The 20,340-nt window shown below is 34.2% G+C and overlaps 1 protein-coding gene across 2 annotated transcripts in view; it reads left to right on the top strand.

Moving 5' to 3' along the window:
* Positions 1–20,340, top strand: part of LOC130666774 (single-minded homolog 2) — a 96,073-nt gene that overhangs the window by 50,739 nt on the left and 24,994 nt on the right. For both annotated transcript variants that reach the window (XM_057468034.1, XM_057468032.1), the window contains exon 5: positions 7,907–8,094. In XM_057468034.1, coding sequence (XP_057324017.1) covers positions 7,907–8,094 — 188 coding nt within the window. The remainder of the gene's footprint in view (positions 1–7,906; positions 8,095–20,340) is intronic.

Consider the following 20,340-nt stretch of genomic DNA (forward strand, 5'->3'; position numbering starts at 1 on the left):
ATTGTCAGAAGAAAATTGATAAAACCCAGTCTTTAATGTATTTCTCGGATATTCCATATATTATTGCTCTGACCTAAGTCAAAACTCATTCAAATCTTGATTTTGATAACTGACATTGATTTCTGCCTCAATACATTTATTTCAGAGAACATAATCGGGAATTTAAATATAAAAACCGTTCTTTATTAATGATTTTCAATTCTTAAATTTTCAAACTTTAGCATAGAACGTCACTTGTTAGAGCTTGAAAAGCTCATAAAAAACAATTCCAAGCAATAGGATTTTCGAGCTAGAAAATATATTCTTACTTATATTTTTGAGCTCCTTGAGCTCGAAAACAGCGGGAAGTTTTAGGGCTGGCCCGCAGGGCCAACCGACGCCCAGATTTTTTTTTACGGAAATATGAAATACATTGAGTTTTCGCCTTGGTTTAGACTTAACTGGCTTACTTAGTCACAATTTAAGACGAAAAAGTTGAAATCAAGTCGAAATTAACTGGAATTTAGTTGAATTGAATTTAGTTGGTTTAACCGGGCACTCAGCTTGTGTTAGCCATTGTACCCGGGCCCATTGAGGACAATTTTATAGTTATCGGAGAAGATTGTGGTCTTGGTGATCATTGTTAGTAGGCCTTGCTTTATTGCCAGTCCACCTAACAACGAACTTGCTAAGCCCACTGTCCTTCCGACAACTATTTATAATTTGACTGCTGTAGATACTATTGTTTGTGAGTTTATAGGTGGAGGAGACATAGTTTATATTTCGGTGATTCCCCGCCCTGAGTCCAAGGAAACACGTCGCGGGACACAGCCGCTGTCAACAGTCCCCACTAGCTCAGGAAGAACCGGGACCTGGCGTTAGCTAAGCTCACCGTCGTTCTCCCGTCACTATAAGTCCTAGCCTTCAGCTACCGCGGCCATCATACGTCGTGTCCCTGTCATCAGGGGGTCTTGTCATCCGAAATTATGTCTCCCAAGAATTTAATGTGGGTGTTATTATGGTCCATCCTTCAGAGCCCACTGTGTAGGATAAGGCACTTATACAATGGAGGATGCCTGTGATCCAAGGGCAACGTTGGTGGTGGAGGATTCCCTTTATCACTGCTTTGACACGTTGGCTCACACCAAAGCTAGAGGTTCTGCGAATGTTTATGGGCCTCTGCCGCCACCAATGCTCGGCCTATACAGGTGTTCTTCTGTGATAAGAAGCCCCACCCGCTAGCCTAGTCATAGAAGCAGCAGAGCCCTTCAGATTCGATCGGGTTTTTGTGTACCGCTATCATTTTGTAATGAAGTCGGTGCCACTTCAATCCACTCAAAAAATTGTCGGTATTCCACCTCCAGGGGGGTCTTAAATTATAAAGCGAAAAAGTCAAAACTAAGGTGAAATAATTTTTATATATTAAGGCGAAAGTAAGGCAAATAAATAACTTTTTTTCGACTTGGTTTAGCAAGTCAAAAGTAAGATGAATGACCATTGTGCTCGAAGTAAAGACGAATCAGTTCAAACTAAGATAAAAAAATACAAATAAGTTGAATTTAAGATGAAAAAAGTTCAAAAAGTTGAAAAAAATTTAATTTAAGTCGAAGAAGTCGAGATCTTATCGAAAAATAGTCGGCGAATCGGTAACTTCAAAAGAAAATAACGTGAAGCGAGCCTGAATCAAGTTTTATTTTCGGCCCGTGCGGTCCGATTTTAGAAAATCGAATTTCTAAGCGATCTTGACGTTATGAGGTTATAGGAAGCTATTCTGACTTATTTCAAGATGATGCCCGAGTGTATGTATGTGTGTATGCACGTACGTACGTACGTAGATAAATATCTATAACTCTTAAACGCCCTGGCGGTTTCGAATCACCCTGGAAACACCCTGGAATCACGGTGGTTACACGGTGGGTTTTTCTCATTTTATCACCGTGGTTCCACGGTGGTTACTCGGTGTACCCACCCTGATTCCACGATTGTTACACGGTGTACCCGCCCTGATTTCACCGTGATTCTACGTACACCGCAAAATCACCGTGGAATCTCGGTGAATACACCGTGGAATCATGGTGAGTACACCGTGTAACCATCGTGGAAACACCGTGTATACACGGTGGTAAAATGGCACAAACCTACCGTGTAACCACCCTGGATCCACCGTGATTCCACCGTGTTTCCACTCCCAGGGTGTTTCCAGGCTGTTTCCAGGGTGATTCAAAACCGCCAGGGCGGATGAACCGCTTTTGATCTCCAAGGTGGCATTTGACGCCGCTTGTTAAATTTTATAAGCTGTGGAAATTTGAGATTGATCGGTAGGGTGCGCTCGGAGATATTCCAAGAATAAAATTTTTTCAAAAATATTTTTTTTTTGATAACTTGTAATGTGTTCGGTGAATTGATTCCAAAATCTAATCAAATCTGAAAATTTATAAGCTGCGTCGAATGCCACCTCGACTATCAAAATATCAGTTTATTCGTTCAAGAGAAACCGTTTTCGAAAGAAATAAAAAAAGTTTATTGTTTTAGTTTTTTTGAAATATCTCAAAGACAAGATAAATCAATTCCAAAATCTGATCAGCTTTGGAACTCAATAAAACGCGTCGATTGCCACCTTAACCGTCTCAATCGGTCAATTCGTTTGAGAGATATCATTGGAGAGAAAATGGTAAAAAATGTGTTTTTTCGAAGACAATGGCAAACAAAAGTATTTCCCAGCTCGAAGAGTTCAAAAATGTATTTACAACAACGTTTTCAAGTTCAAAGAGCTCAAAAATAGTGGGAAGTTTTTGGGCTGGCCCACAGGGTCAACCGATAGACCAATTTTTTTCGAAATTTTTCTTCCTTATGTTCAAAATTTTTTTGTTTACAATCTTAAAACTTCCGAAAAAGATTCAGAGAGCAGTCATTGCTTACATGCTGTGGTGATGATACTTTTTAAACAAACAAATTGATAACAAAAAAACTGTGCACAGTTAGCAATTTCGGGCTATACTTCCAAATACGGCACATCGCCGTTTACTCCAAAAAACGCGGCATTAGTCACCTACTATCATATTAAACTCAGCGCAATTTGTTGAATAGGTACGATTAAGTTGGAATACGTGCACACAGATGACGCTGTTAATTTATCGATTATCAGTCACTAATTCAAAATTAAATACTCAATAATTAATTTTATTAAAAACCGTAAGAAGGACGGTGGAGTGTAGGTTCAACCCATTTATAATTTTATGGTAACTTCGGTGTTAGGTATGGGGCAGTGTGTGATGAAAGTGCCTCACTGATGATTCCCCCATCAATGAGTTTCCATTTGTTAAAATGATTACGTAATTTTTTTATTTCGTTTTGAAGAATAAGGTGTAAAAAAGTAATTAAGAAAAGAGTTTAGCTGCACGTTGTTCTATTAAATTAGACTCTTTGTTCAGAGCTAAAATACTAGGATGATTAGATATGTTGCTTAAGCCATAATCAAAAGTCTGTATTTTATTGTCAAGAGTTGTACTATCAATTACTTTAGAGTCAACACAAAGTTTAATAAATAGTTTTAAATCTCGCTGATAAACGCTCTCTAGAAACTCATGCATGGCATCAACGGTTTGATTTTCACTTGCATCGTAATATTTCAGATTAAATACAGGACTACTTTTTTTACTCTAAAAAACTTTGAGGTATCATCATTGAAATATGCATGTTGTTTGGCTGAGCAGATAAAACTTTCAGATGTCCGTTACAAGCTGTCCCTCGCAGTTTTAAATCACGGTGGAAACACTGAACTTACCCCGTGTATTTGTTCCATTCTCACACCAGGTATTCACAGTATTTTCACGGTGTATCCACTAGGCTTACACGGTATATCCGCGGTGACTAACCGGGTAAAAAGTGATACATAATTATATAAAGCTATATATAATTGAATTCCTTTACAATTTATAACATAACTTGTATATTTTGGTTTATATCGTAGAGACTCTCTATACTGTTAATTAAAATAATTTTTTAACTTCCCGCTAAGAAAATTGGAAATTTTCGAAAATTCGGGAAGTTATTGGTTGCGGTCCGATTTTCGAAAATCGAATTTCTATCAAATCTCGACGTTTTGAGGCTTTAGAAAGCTATTGTGACTAATTTCAAGATGATGACCGATTGTATGTGTGTGTGTACGTACGTACGTACGTACGTATGTAAATATTTTATAACTTTTGAACGGATGAACCAACTTTGAACTGTAAGGTGTCATTCGACGCGGCATGTTAAATTCTATAAGCTGTGAAAATTTGAGCTTAATCAGTATGGTGCATTCGGAGATATTTCACAAATAAAATTTTTTAAAAAATGTTTGTTCTGGATAACTTTTAATTTGCTCGATGGATTGATTCCAAAATTTAATCAGCTCTAAAACTTTATAAGCCGCGTCCAATGCCACCTCAATTATCAAAATGGGTTTATTCGTTCAAGAGAAACCGTTAACGAAAGAATTAAAAAAAAATTTTTTTTTAGTTTTTTCGAAATTTCTCAAAAACGACTAGATAAATCAATTTCAAAATTTGATCAGCTTTAGAACTTGATGAAACGCGTCGATTGCCACCTCAACCATCTTCATCGGTCAATTCGTTTGAGAGATATCATTAGAGAAAAAAGGGTAAAAAACGTTTTTTTTTCGAAAAGAACGGTATACGTAAGTATTTTCGAGCTCGAAGACCTCGAAAATGTATTTACAACAATTTTCCGAGCTTAGATTTTTTTTCTTGGTTGGAGCATACAAAAATTTTTGCATTTATAGAATGGTACTCATTCCGGGAACCTTTAGTTTCATCAGAAAAAAAAATAAATTGGCACGAATTTCATGTGTAAGGCCTGCACTAGACTTGCTTTTGAAGTCTAGCTACAATTATCTGCAGCAAGACACAAACGTAGAGAAAGACACTAGCACCTATCGATCTTAAGACTTAACTTGCTCAAGCCTTGAACAAGATTGTTATATGGGTTAGTTAATAAAAAAAGGTCTTTGGACAGTACGATAGAAATTCGTTTCGAAAAACGTGTTGTTGATTGGTAATATCGTTATTTTGTCGATTTTTGTTTTGTTTGATTTTGAATGTAAAAAAATTAGAAGAATTCTAACCTATCGAGCGTCGGAAGCGTTTTAAGCCAAAACTTATGGTGGCGAGAGAGAATTTAATAAATATTCTGATGATTCTTATGCTTAATTATTCACTTTCAATTTCATTCTCACTCGGTAGTCTCTGCATTCATGCTACTACGTGTTCACAAACAAACTCCAGTGTAATTTATTATAGACTCATAGCAATTAATTAAACTAAGTGATCTATTCTCTCGAGAACTCAATGTACTCAAATATTTACGCGGTTGGCGCTCATAAACATAATTACTAAGTAATCAATTACTAACTTTGCTCAGTAACCTCTGAATTCAAGTTACTTATTCTCATAACGTTCTTTTAATCAACTCAGTGTTCACATAGACTCAATATACACTGGTCACAAAAATTAAGGGATAGAAAAAAAATCCGTAGGCGCCAAATCGTCGTAGAGACTTTTTCAGGCCGCCAAATTAAAGGGCATAAAATTTTCGAGAAAAGTCATATGGTCGGATTATTCAAAAAAATTTATTGACGCCCATAGAGGTATTGAAAGACCAGCAAAAATTTCGAAAATTTTTTTTTCGTTGGGTTTCTTATGATTACTCTGGAACCGTACATGATAAAAAATTTTGAGGTCCAGATCTGAAAACTAGAAACTTGAGGCTACAATTTGCTTCTTTTAATTTGTTTATACGACCATTTTTTACCGAGTTACGGCATGTTGGAAATCACCTAAAAATTTCCGATTTTTTTTCTATCCCTTAATTTTTGTGATCAGTGTATTTATTTTAATCAATTACTCGAGCTCAATTATATAATTGATATTCAATTTATCACGTATTCACGAGCTCAATCACGAACTCTGGAATTACAACCAGATGATACGGTAACACACACAAACATACATACAGACACTCGGACATTATTCTGATAATAGTCAGAATAGCTTCCTAGGACCTTAAAACGTCGACATCTGGTGAAAACTCGATTTTCGAAAATCGGGGTGAAAACAATAACCCCGAAGTTTTTGAAAATCCTCGATTTTCTTGTTCCGGCGATATCTATCAAATGACAACCGATTTAGATAGTTCTCGCACCAACCAGCGCGTTCTTCTAAGTTCTATAACAGATTTAATTCTGACATTGATCGATAGCGTCTTCACACACACATACATACACACACACTTGGTTACCATTTTGAAAATGGAATAGCTTCCCAGAGCTTCAAATCGTCGACATCCGATGAAAAGATGATTTTTGAAACCCAAGACAAAAACAATATTACCTCCTTAAAATTCTTGAAATCCTATCTCAATTCCTGAAAATTTTTCGAAAATCGTCGATTTTCATAGCGAAAAGTTAAAAAACATCAGATTGTCAACTTTATTTATAAGGCTGTATCTATACTTGACTATAGCATTTTCTTACAGAACTTATTTATCCTTACAAAACGTCTATAATAATCTAATGAATTCTATGAGATTGTCTTAAAGGGGTTGTACGTGGAAGAATCCAGAGTCAAGCCGATCATTTTGTGCTATTTCCAGTATAAAATTTTATTAATGGAAATTTCACACACGCATAAAAAGATTTTTCCGTGGATTGTCGTGCTAAGACCATAATAACATTATTATCACATAAAATAATTCAACTTTCTCATAGATGTGACATTACAGTTATACCCAGTGTAACACATAAAATATACTTTTCATGATACCAGCATCGAAACTTGAAGTTTCAGTGTCTCTACAGCCCGTCGAAACAAGCTTATTTCAAGCCAATGCTGCAAACAACTGCTAGCGAATTCGTAATTCAAAAATACCTTCACACAGTGGGCAGAAACATGCTTGTTTCTTCCCAAGGGAAGAAACACAATTGTTTCTGCCTGGTGTCAGTTATATTTAATGTTCATTTGTAGCCTTATTACTCTCATTTGTTTACTTGTCACTTCAGTTTACTCATTTCATTTTTTAAGTGACAGTTTTAATTAACCAAATAAAATTACTAAAAAATAAGTGAAATAGTATATTACACACCGAGGGAAGTAAAGTAAGAAATGTCTCAGATCACATGTAATTGTTGGCCGAGGCGAAGCCGAGGTCAACAAACATGTGATCTGAGGCTTTCTTATTTACTTCCCGAGGAGTGTATGCTATTTTTCTCCTCGACGGAGGTGGAAAGCGCCAACTTCGTTTTGCACAGCGGGACGAAAGTTGACGCTTTCCGCCCGTCGAGGAGAAAATAATATTTTTATATTATTTACTATTTAATAAGTGACTGTAAATCACATATTTCTCATTCTCTAACAGTTCTCCGCATCATCGGCTTGAAATTAACTTGTTTCGTACTGGCTGCTGACACTGAATCTTGAAGTTCCGATGCAGGGAATCATGAAATAGTATATTACACACCTAGGGAAGTAAAGTAAGAAATGTCTCAGATCACATGTAATTGTTGGCCGAGGCGAAGCCGAGGTCAACAAACATGTGATCTGAGGCTTTCTTATTTACTTCCCGAGGAGTGTATACTATTTTTCTCCTCGACGGAGGCGGAAAGCGGCAACTTCGTTTTGCACAGCGGGACGAAAGTTGACGCTTTCCGCCCGGAGGTGAGAAAAATATAGTGTGTGACTCAGGATAAAACACGATATCAGACTGTGGGTGATGTCAGCCCTCGCCTGCGGCTCGGGCAACCAACCTTACTCTAGTCTGAAATCGTCTTGTTCCATCCCTTGTCACACAATATACTATTTCATGTTTTCTATCATGCGTTGTGTTCTATAATCATTACTAATTAATTTTTTTTTTCTATACTTGGTAGGTTATTCATTGTTCTGGTTACCTCAAAGTACACATTCGCGGACCACCTTATGACGAGTGCCAAATAATAGGCCTTGTAGCAGTTGGAAATTCTCTTCCACCGAGTGCAATCACGGAAATAAAGCTATATCATAATATGTTTATGTTTCGTGCATCTTTAGATCTCAAACTCATATTCCTTGATGTAAGGTATGTATCAATACACAGGGTTTCTATAAAATATGATATAATCTTAAAATGAGCGAATTAATATTGTCATATACATTTTTGACTTGTTGCTAAAGAAATTGAAAATTTCCAAAATACAGTGGTTTTGTTTTCAATCTTCTTTCAGCAAATCAAAATTTTATCACATGTCAACGTTTTGAGGTATCGCCAGGAAGGTATTTCAGGTGGTCAACCTTGATTTTAATGCCACTGAAATATGCTAATCTATATCAAATTCTAAGAGACACGTACTTTCTTTTCCTGCAAAATAAACATAACTGGGGGGTAAAACGGGCTCTCGAAGCATCTTAAGCAGTAGTTTTTAAGCTTCCTGTACCTAAGATTGCTCTTATTTCAATTGAGAAAGGTGTTAATAATAGTTATGATAAGTGATGAAATATGCAAACAAGTGCGCTTATAAAAATTGCCTAAAAATTGAATCTCAATAAGACCAAGGCGATTTTGCTTGGTGCTACTGCTCACATAAACTTGATTGAACAGTCGGCCATCAAGCTTGGCTGCAATAGCGTAGAGATATCCATTTTATCTATTGTCAGAAACTTTGGTATCTATATGGAATCTAAGTTAAACTTCGAAAATCATATGAAGCATATTTTAACCAAAGTCAACTCTACTCTTTACCAACTGTACGGGCTACGCAATTACACTGATGTCAACCCACCTAAAACTTTTGTAAATGCTCTTTTGCTTCCTGATGATAATTACTGTGCTGCTGTGTATCATGGCATTAGCTCTGGTCTAGACCTTAACCCGTCGTTGGTCACGCCATGAGCGATTCCCCGCTTATTTTCTTAATTTTGTAATATAAAAAAAAAATGATTTTTTTAAGCTTTCAACAATTTTACTATTCCTTTTTGATCTATTTAGCATACATTAAAAGAGTTTATGAAATCATAATTATTTATATTAATTATATATTGAATAATAAATGTCATTGTATTCTAGACTTTGCCACACATACGATACCAAAATATAGAAAACTAGTGTAGCTGTCATATAATGTCTATAGATTTGGCAACGCTGTTAGAAAATGAGAAAAGGAATAAAAATGCATGTCTATATCTATTCAATAAGTTAAATAATTTTTATATCGTAATTTGCATACAAAAATAACTTGTAAGAAAAGAAAAAAAAATAAATAAATAAAAAAAAACTAATATTTGATACAATGAAAGAGAAATTATGAGGATAAATTAGAATAAATCAGGATGGATGAAGATGGAGATGGATAAGGATAATCATGGATTTTCCTACCCTCGCGGATTTGAATCACGGTGGGAACACCGTGAAAGTGTAAACATCGTGGATCCACTGTGGTTACACGGTGGGTTTGTTCCATTTCACCACTGGGTATACACAGTGTATCCACTGTGATTACGCGGTGTATCCACCGTGATTATGCGGTGGCTTGACCACTGTGTATACATGGTGTTCCCACTGTGATTACGCGGTGTATCCACCGTGATTCCACGGTGGCTTTGTGCTATTTCACCACCGTGTTTCCACGGTGTATCCACCGCGTAATCACAGTGGAAACACCGTGTATACACGGTGGTCAAGCCACCGTGTAATCACGGTGGATACACCGCGTAATCACAGTGGTAAAATGGCACAAACCCACCGTGTTTCCACCGTGATTCAATTCTGCGAGGGTATTCATTTCCACGATTAGTCCTCGCTTTCCGACGTCAGAAATCACAAATTGCGATCTCAAAATTATTTAACTTATTGAATAGATATAAATATACATTTTTTTTCTTTTTTTTTTCCTTTTTATCCTTTCTCATTTAAAGCCGTAAGATGGACAGTGGCGTCTGAAGGTTCACCTAAAGTTTACAAGTCCAATGATATTCAAACTTGTAAACTTTGCTACTTGAAATTGGTTATTTGTCAATTTGAAGTCAGAAGTCTATAGAAAATCTATAGAAAATCTGTAAAAGTGTCTGCGGTGTATGGATATTCTAAGTATTTCGGTGATACTAGACCTAAATTTCCGACGCTTGCGGAACACTTTTCGACGCTTGCGGAACACTTTCGGACACATTCGACCAGATACCTGTCAAAAATTCGTCAAAAACACTCATTTTACATAACAAAAAAAATTTCAATTAATAATAATGTAATATTTTTTTTTTTTATAAACAATACATGCTTTTATGAAGATGTTATAGATTATTCATTGATGTAAAAAAAATCAAAGAAAAAAAAATTGAAACTTGTTTTTTTGTGTTCGAAATTTTTATTGACATTTTTTTGAAATTTTTATTTTTATCATATCCTTGCATTTGCTGAGTCACCAAAGAAAAAATTTAAGAAGTAATTTAAGAAGTCGAAAAAAATTATTTTTTCATTCTGATTGTGGTTACACAATCAAAGGAACAAAACTTGTTCCTTTAATTGTTTAGCAAAACTTTGACCGATCATTCTCACAAAATCATTCGATAGATCAATTTGAAAATTTACAAGGTTATTGGGGGTACATTAAGCTAAAAAATTACCTGGCAATATTAGTATTTTCATCGATATGTACAGAGTAGTAATGAAATAAAAAATCTGGGTAACGGATGGCCCTGCGGGCCAGCCTTAAAACTTCCCGCTGTTTTCGAGCTCAAGGAGCTCGATAACATTGTTGTGAATACATTTTTTAGCTCTTCAAGCTTGAAAGTACTCGTGGATGCCATCGTTTTCTTGTAAGCTTTTCAAACTCAAATACATTATTGTACATTATATCATGATTTGTCTGGGGGAAATGACATAAAATGTTATTTTATCAACTCTTCTACGTCAATATCTTTTAACTTATTTGACGGATTTTGATGTCCAATGTAGCAATCAGCGCGTTTTATTGAGTTTTAGGGCTAATCTAATTTTGGAAGTGATTAGTGCAGACGTTTTAAAGATATTAGTGAAAAACCGTTTTTTAGCATTTTTTTTCTCCCACAGTATCTCTCGAACAAATTAACCGATTAAGACGATTGAGATGGCAATCAACACGGTCGATTGAGTTCTAAAGCTGATTAGAGTTTACGATTGATTAATCTAGCCGTATTTAAGAAATATCAAGAAAATTAAAAAAAAAATTTTTCTTTAATTCTATTGACAACGGTTTCTCTTGAACGAATGAAGCGACTTTAATGGTTGTAAAGGCATTAGACGCAGCTGATAAAATTTTAGGGCTGATTAGATTTTTGAATCAATTTATCGGGCACATTACAAGTTATCTAAAAAATAAATCATTATTGGAATATCTCCAAACGCACTGTACCGATGAAACTCGATTTTTTCCTAATTATAGGTGTTAATATAAGCCGTATCGAATGCCACCTTAGAAATTAAAATTAGTTTATCCGTTCAAAAGTTAGAGAATATTTACATACATACATACGTATGTGAGTACGTTCATACGAATGAACCGATTTTGATGGTTGAGGTAGCATTCGACGTGGCTTATAAAGTTTTAAAGCTGATTAGATTTTAGAATCAATCTACTGAGCATGCTACAGGTTATCCAAAAAAATGTTATTTTTCAAATATCTCCGAACGTACAGTACCGATTATGCTCAATTTCTCAGAAATTTTTTGGATTAATGTGCCACTTCGAACGCCACCTCAAAAATCCAAATCGGTTCAGCCGTTCAAAAGTTACATAATATTTACACACATATGTACGTACGTACATAAACACATGCATACACTCGGACACCATTACGAAATTAGTCACAATAGCTTCCTAGGACCTCAAAACGTCAAGATCTATTAGAAATTCAATTTTTGATAATCAGACCAAAACCAATAACTTCCCTTTCTCATAAAATTTTCAATTTTCTTAGCAGGAAGTTAAAAATGAATAAAAAATGAGTGGTGAGAACAGTCAACAAGTATTATTATATATAACCCTAAGTAATGTAGGGTTTACTTTGCTGATGTAATAATTCGGAAAAATCAGACATTTTTTCGCGGAAAAAAACAGTTAATTTTCGTATAATACATAGTAATATTTCCTATGTTCGCTTAGAAGTTTTTACCATGCTAAGATATAGAAATTTACTATGTTAGCATAGGAGTAATTCCTATGTTATATAGGAATTATTCCTATGTTGACATAGTAAATTTCCCTATGGGAACATAGGAAAATATACCACTTGACATAGGAAAATTTACTGTGTAAACATAAGAATAATTCTTTTGTGACCTAGAAATTAGTCCTATGTTAACATAGTAAATTTTCCTGTGTTGCATAGTAGATTTCCCTATGTGTACATAGGAAATTCCACCATATTAACATAGGAATAATTCCTATGTATATAAAATTTTAAAAAAGATAATTTACTTTTCATGATACCAGCATCGAAACTTGAAGTTTCAGTGTCTCTACAGCCCGTCGAAACAAGCTGATTTCAAGCCGATGCTGCAAAATACTGCTAGCGAATTTGTAATGCAAAGATACCTTCATACAGTAGGCAGAAACGAGCGTGTTTCTTTCCTTGGGAAGAAACACAATTGTTTCTGCCCGGTGTCACTTATATTTAATGTTCATTTGCAGCCTTATTACTCTCATTTGTTTACTTGTCATGTCAGTTTACTGATTTCATTTTTTAAGTGACAGTTTTAATTATCCAAATAAAATTACTAAAAAATGAGTGAAAATAATATTTTTGTATTATTTACTATTCAATAAGTGACTGTAAATAACATATTTCTCATTCTCTAACAGTTCTCAGCATCATCAGCTTGAAATTAACTTGTTTTTTTACTGGCTGCTGACTGTGGGTGATGTCAGCCCTCTCCTGCGGCTCGGGCAGCCAACCTCACACTAGTCTAAAATCGTCTTATTTCATCCCTTGTCATACAATATACTATATTTCCTTACATATATATGAGCCTGCTTGCTACGAAAAAAAAGGGATTTATAACTATACGTTTACTCCGTAAAAGCAATGTGACTTGTAAAAATATAATTTTTTTAAGTGCTGTACTGGCAAAAGGTTTTCTCTGTGGTTTCCCTTTGCCACTATACTCCCACGGCAAAAAGGTGGGGTATAGGGCATCACGTAATGATGCAGTACAGAAGCACAAGTCGGTCCACAGCCGCATGAAAAAGAGGAGGGAATAGAAAAAGGTAGCGATTGCGATTAAAGGCAAGAAGTGTAAAAGGCATAAATATGCTATACACTGTTAACAATAATAAAAAAATAAAATAATATAATTTTTTTAAGGTAAACTTAACTTTAAACCTGAAAATCGGCGACATAAAACTAATAGTTGATAAAAAAACGTAATGTACTAGATTAAAATGAATATTGGCTCATAAAAGATTAGCGCAAATTAAATCCACATTTAAATTAACTAATTAAATCACTACACATTATTGTGATATATGAACAATTTATTTTGTAATCATTGGTATTATACAGAAAAAATTTATGTCTTTCTTCCGATGACTTCAGTAAAACTAAACCAAAGTAATTAAATCAATGGTTCATTTTAACGCATTTCGATTGGTGAATGTCTTAGTTATACCAACTTTGTCTGAATTTGAATTTTCGAATTTTTGGACTTTTGAACAGAAAAAAAAAATCTCATGTTTTTTTAATTTTTTTAATTGAAAAATTTCTCCTATGTAACGAAGGTATAATTGCTATGCTACAGCGGAAAAATTACTGTGGTAACATAGGAATAATTCCTATGCTGACGTAGGAATATTTCATACTTACTATATCACTTTTACTATGTTAACATAGGAACTTTTCCTATGTATTATAGGAAAATTTTTCATGTAACATAGTATTTTTTTCCTTTGTTTTCATAAGGAATTTCCCTATGCTTACATCGGAAAGATTCCTATGTCCACATAGCAATAATAACTATGCCAACATAAGAAAAATTACTGTTTTTTTTTCTCTGTGTTACACAAAGTATTGTGCATAACACATAAACTAAGTTATCTCACGTTAAAAGCATTGTGCTTTTCGTATAAAGACTCACTTAGCCCACTTGCTACGCAATGAACTATTTTGTAATTTGAATTATTTAAAAGGATCCATTATCGAGTTTTTCAACTTTGAATCTGACTAAACGCTTTGAGGTTGCCTGGCTGAGCCAGCCACTTCCCACATTTTTCTGAATTGTCTTAGCTATAGTTCAATACTGAATATTGCGGTGCTCGATAATAATAAACTTCAACAAGACGAAGTATTCTAATGTTGAATAGTTTTAAAGCTATTTAATTTTTTAATTTTTTATTACTTATACAGGTCATTCGATGACGAATCGACCAGTGGTTAAAATCGACCCCTTTCAATTTGGACGAAATTTGGTCAAAACATGTTTTTTATCATAAAACAAAGACTTGCGGAAGGAAAAAAATTAGAAAAATTTTTTGCGAAAGTTATTCAAAATTCAAAATTTTACTATTTTTCTAATTTTTCAACATGAGTTTTTTAATACCTAGAAAACTATGGTAGATACAGAAATGGTCATTGTTGTGTTTTAAAGGGCACTTGGGGCTGTTGCAAAGATAAAATTTCAGAAAAAAAATTTGAAAAATGAAAGAGCTCTAGCATTTCGGATTTTTAAAAACCGTCGAAACCGTATTGGCACACGAAATTTTGGACTCAAATTTTCTACTACACTACCTTTAAACAATCTTAAGAGATCCTAAAAATTTCAGAGAGGTCTTTTTCGGTAGATTTCTTTTAAAATCGGACTATTGCAATGGGTCTCATGATCGAATTATCAAAGAATTTTGCTACCATATATCTTATTCTACCTAGTAGAGTCAAAAAATACCATCCACTCAAAAGTTTATACATGTATGAATGTATGTATGTATGTATGTATATATTAGGGTGGCGCAAAAAAAAACCGACTATTCTTTTTTTTTCGATCTCGCATGAAAATTTGTTGGATTACGATGTTCTAAGAAGCCTCTTCGAAAATCAGCTCGATAAAAAATTTGCAAGAGGTCGCTCACGAATTTTGAAAATATCAAAAATGATAGAAATGCGACTTTTTTATTTCAAATTTTTTTCTTTCTTGTAGCAGTAATAGTTCATATTTGTGAAACCATGACCGCGCTGAAAATTTAAGCTCAAAATTTGAATACTTAAACCTCGCTGAAGAATTTTGAATGTTTCTGAGTGCTGTATTTCGGACGTTTTCGAGCGACCCTTAAATATTAATAATAAAGCTTCTCGATCTTTTCACTATCAATTTGCATGGCAACGAATAAAAATATAACCCAAGAAATAGAAATAATAAGTTATTTATATACTTTTTTATTTTTTAATTCACTTTGTAGGTTTTTTCGCTTATTCAAAACGTACCAAATATTATTGTTTAAGACTCTCCTGTATATTTTTGGTTAGGCAAAAGTTATATTTTACTGAAATAACAATAATTGAGTTATAAAAAACTACAAAAACTAATTCAAACTATTAGTTACATATTATCAGTTAATATTCAAAATTCTTGAGCGAGGCTTAAATATTTAAATTTTGGGCTTAAATTTTCAGCGTGGTCGAAAAAAAAAAAAAATAGTCGGTTTTTTCGCGCCACCCTAATATATATATATTAGAGTGCTTCGTTTGAGATGACTATTTTTTTTCCAAGTCCCGTGTAAAAATATCATTGTACACATTGAAAAAAAAAATTCTCACCAACGATGAGCTCTTCATTTTAATTTTGAGTACTTGCTAAATGAATTTGAAATTTTTTCATTAAATTAACACGTAAATTTTAATTTTGTTTTTTCAATTATCTATAATTTTGCGGCATTTCAAGATATTCAATCAGCCATAGGTAGAAATCACAGAGTAGCCTATCCTCTTTAAAAGTGCTTGTAGTTAATTTATGTTTTGTAACCGGCCTCACCGGTAAAAAATCTTAAAGCCAATTTTTTCTCAAATATCAAGGTTTATTTTATTTTACTTGCAAACCACTACCTTTGCAACGAAATTGTACAGGACTTTTTTTGGTAGGGAATTTGATTTCCTACACAAAAAGTTATATGAACCATTACCGTAGAGCTAGTAGTTATCAAGATAATTCCAATTAAAAATTTCAAAATTTGAAAAATCGCTGTTTTATCCAAGATTTTCATACTTTTTTATCAAATACTCGACCCAAATGCCTTAGTTTGACTATCGGGAGATTTTTTAATTACGACTTCTCTTAGTAAAAAAATAATTGTTTCATACTTTGTATACTTACATATGAATGTGTAATATGTATTTTTATATTCTATTCTTATGCATTTTATATGTTTTCTGTAATGATTTCATTGAATAGTACTGAAATATTATATAAAACAGCGATTTTTCAAATTTTGAGATGTTTAATTGGATTTATCTCGAAAACTACTAGTTCTACGGTAATAGCTCAGAAAACTTTTTTTGTAAAATAATTAAATTCCTTACAAACAAAGTCTTCGGCAATTTTGTTGTGAAATTAGTGGTTTGCGAGTAAAGTGAAATAAACCATGAAATTTGAGAAAAAATTGGCTTTAAGATTTTTTACCGGTGAAGCTGGTTACAAAACATGAATTAACTACAAGCACATTTAAAGAAGAAAGATTCCTCTGTAATTTCCACCTATGATCGATTAAATATCTTGGAATGCCGTGAAGCTATATAAAATTGAAAAAAAAATTAAAATTCACGTGTTCATTAAATGGGAAAATTTTTAATTTATTTAGTGAGTACTTAAAATTAAAATTAAGAGCTCATCTTTGGTAAGAATTTTTTTTTCAATGTGTACAATGATATTTTGACACGGGACTTGGAAAAAAAAGTAGTCATCTCAAACAAAGCACCCTAATACGTATATATATATATATGTATATATTAGACTGGGCCAAAAAAATTTGCTACTTTTTTTTTTCTTAGCTATATCGATAATATTATTCAGAATGACAAAAAAGAAATTTCATGAAAGTTTGAGCCCTTAATATTAATTTTAAGAGGTCTGTCATCGCTATTTTTGATTTCAATTCATAATTTGATGTTTTACGTCAGAACTGCTAAAACATTGGAGTAAAAAAAAATCATTTTTACTTATTCTTATGCAAAATTAAATTCCCTACAAAAAAGGTCTGATTAAAAATTTTCGTCAGACAAGCCGTTTCCAACTAATTAAGCTTAATAAATTGATATATTTTTTCGATTTAACATTTTTACTTGTGAATTTTGTAACTGACGAATCAATAAGTATCTAATAAAGACAATGACAATTTTTCCAAGTAAATTTAAAGCTCTACAAAAAAGGTCTCTTAACATTTTTTGCTAAATTCACTCCTTCGAAAGTTATTCAAGGTTGAATTTGAGTCAAAACGATTTCAATAACGTGAATAACTTTCGAAGGAGTGAATTTAGCAAAAAATGTTAAGGAGCCTTTTTTGTAGAGCATCAAATTTCCTTCAAAAACCTGTCATGATCTTTTTTAGATATTTCTTGATTCGCCAGTTACAAAATTCAAAAGTAGAAATGTCAAATCGAAAAAATTTATCACTTTATTAAGCTTAATTAATCGGAAACGGCTTGTCTGACGAAAATTTTCAATCAGAGCTTTATGTAGGGAATTCAATTTTACATAAGAATAAGTGAAAATGAATTTTTTTACTCCAATGTATAGCAGTTCTGACGTAAAACATCAAATTATGAATTAAAATTAAAAATAGCGATGATAGACCTCTTAAAATTAATATTAAGGGCTCAAACTTTCATGAAATTTTTTTTTGTCATTCTGAATAATATTTTCAATGTAGCTATGAAAAAAAAAAATAGTCAATTTTTTTGGCCCAGTCTAGTATATATGTTGAATTACCAGTTGGGATATTATTAAGACCCGGGTTCAGGGTGTTGTCTTGGCGACTCATTTTATTGAATAAACAAATTCACGATCACAAGACAGGTAATTATTTTTCACAAATTTCGTGTAAACTAAACAATAAAAATTAAATATAAGTATCGGAGAACTACACAATATCAAAGTATTCAACAAATATGAAATATCACAACAATATTAATTATTACACAATAAAAATACACAAATTATTATAAGCAATTAGTTACTAAAGAATAACAATTGATTGAGTACATTCGGATTACTGTTATATATTGTGCACGGCGGTAAAATTCAAATCGAAACGAATATACGATCGGCCGGATAGCAATTTCCTGCCTGTTTCTTTGCTCAATTGGATCTAACTCTCTGTTTAAATAATTAATAACTGATTAATTATAATGATGAGAGGATCTGGTGTGTGTGAATTGCTCGGGATCGAATAATTTTATTTAACACAAATTTGTAGTAAATAATAACACTAATTAATTAATTTACACTATTTACACGTAACGAGATTTATTGATGATGAGAATTGGACTAATTAAGTGTCTGTAGTATTTATTTTATGTAATGTACACTCGCGTGCAACACGTGGCCAAGATGGCGTCGAGGCGCGAACAATGCCGGTACACGCGGTGAGACTAATTAAATTGAGATAAACTGAGATTCACTGATGAGAACAAAAATATTATAAGCAATAATTAACTTGAATTATTACACGCAAAATTTAAGTATTTATCTAATGAGAGCGCACTGGATTATTTAATAAATGAAAGATTTATTGAAAGCACGAGGTTTCTGCACTGAATACTTTTTGCTATATGAAAGAGAGAGAGAGAGAGAGAGAGCGTTAATAGTGTGAGAGAGACAGCGCTTTCGTTTTCTTCATTCCGACTTCAGCAGTCTTGCAGTGAGAATAAGACTAGCGGAGCCGCCTATACTGAGCTATTGTACTGTCCGTAAGTATGCCTGTAAGTATCCGCCGTGAGAGCGCGGGAGATTTGAACACTTTCCCCACCTTCTCCTACTTGTTGGAGAAGTTAGATGATCCATGGGAATCTTCTGTGGTTGACGAGATCGGTAGCAGCACAAGTTTTCTGATAGGGCGCTTGAGAGTTGATGATGCTGTCTTGAGAGTAACAACTCTAGTGAGACCATCTCAGCCAGGATGCAACTCGATAACGCGAGCGAGCGGCCATTTTGTTGGTGGGTACCACCTTGTCGGCGAGCTTGTCTGAGAGCAATACAAGTGATCAAACGGTTATGTTGTGATATGTATTCCATATTGATATGGATTGATGAGATTGTAAGCATTCTGCTGACAATCGATCCCAGAAATGCTGCAAGCGCTCTTGGACATGCTGCAGATGTGAGAGCCTTGATGATGAGATTGAAGTGAGATTAGGTTCCGGGATGGTGTTTATAGCAGCACCACGGATGAAATGTCCGGGTGTGAGAGCAGTGAGATCGTCCGGATCCTCTGAGAGAGCACTGAAAGGACGAGAATTGAGAACTGCTTCGACTTGTATGAGAAACGTCAAGAAATCTTCATAGGTAAGCAGCGTATCTGCCATGGTTCTCTGAAGATGATATTTCATTGATTTTACGGCAGCTTCCCATTTTCCGACCAATTAATTAATTAATTAATGTAACGGGGCCGTTAAGCTCACCTCCGTTTGACGGGAGGCCGATACCTCACCCTTTTAAGCATACTCGCGCTGCGTGGTCCCTATTTATATAATCAGCTTCCACCATATATTATAAAAGCGAAATATGAACATATGCTCACGTTAGCTTACCCATTAGGCATGTATCGCATGTAGGTGCCTCACCAACAGCCACCACGAGTCCGACCTCATTTGGACCCAAACACTGCTCCCATCTCAGGAAATAGAGAGACTCTGGTCGAAGTGGGGCTTGGAATGGATCCCCCATGGTACAAGAATTCAGCCCTTGATGGGTGCTCGTCCACCAAGTATCCAGCACTTTTTCGAACATGAGACAATGTGAGTTGGGTACATCCATGCCAAATGCGTAAGTGAGACTCTGCGATGATGAGACGCGAGAGCATACAATCCTTGGGAAGAATCGCTGGATGTTTGCTGTCAGAATCCAAAGTAGAGTTTTGAAGACGTCCTCCGACTCTGACGAGACCAGCTTGGTCAATGAATGCTGTGAGTCGGGTGAAAAAGTAAAATTTCTTGAGAGCTTTACCTTGAGATAGTGATGAGATTTCTGATGAGAAATATTCCTGTTGAGTAGATTTAATCCAATGAACCAGAGCTGCCTGTAGTTCAGCAGGAGTGAAAGATAAGATGCTGATTTTCGAACCAGGTATTTTCTTGAAACATGAGATTGCTCTAA

Source organism: Microplitis mediator, chromosome 4, assembly GCF_029852145.1.
Source record: "Microplitis mediator isolate UGA2020A chromosome 4, iyMicMedi2.1, whole genome shotgun sequence".
NCBI lineage: Eukaryota > Metazoa > Arthropoda > Insecta > Hymenoptera > Braconidae > Microplitis > Microplitis mediator.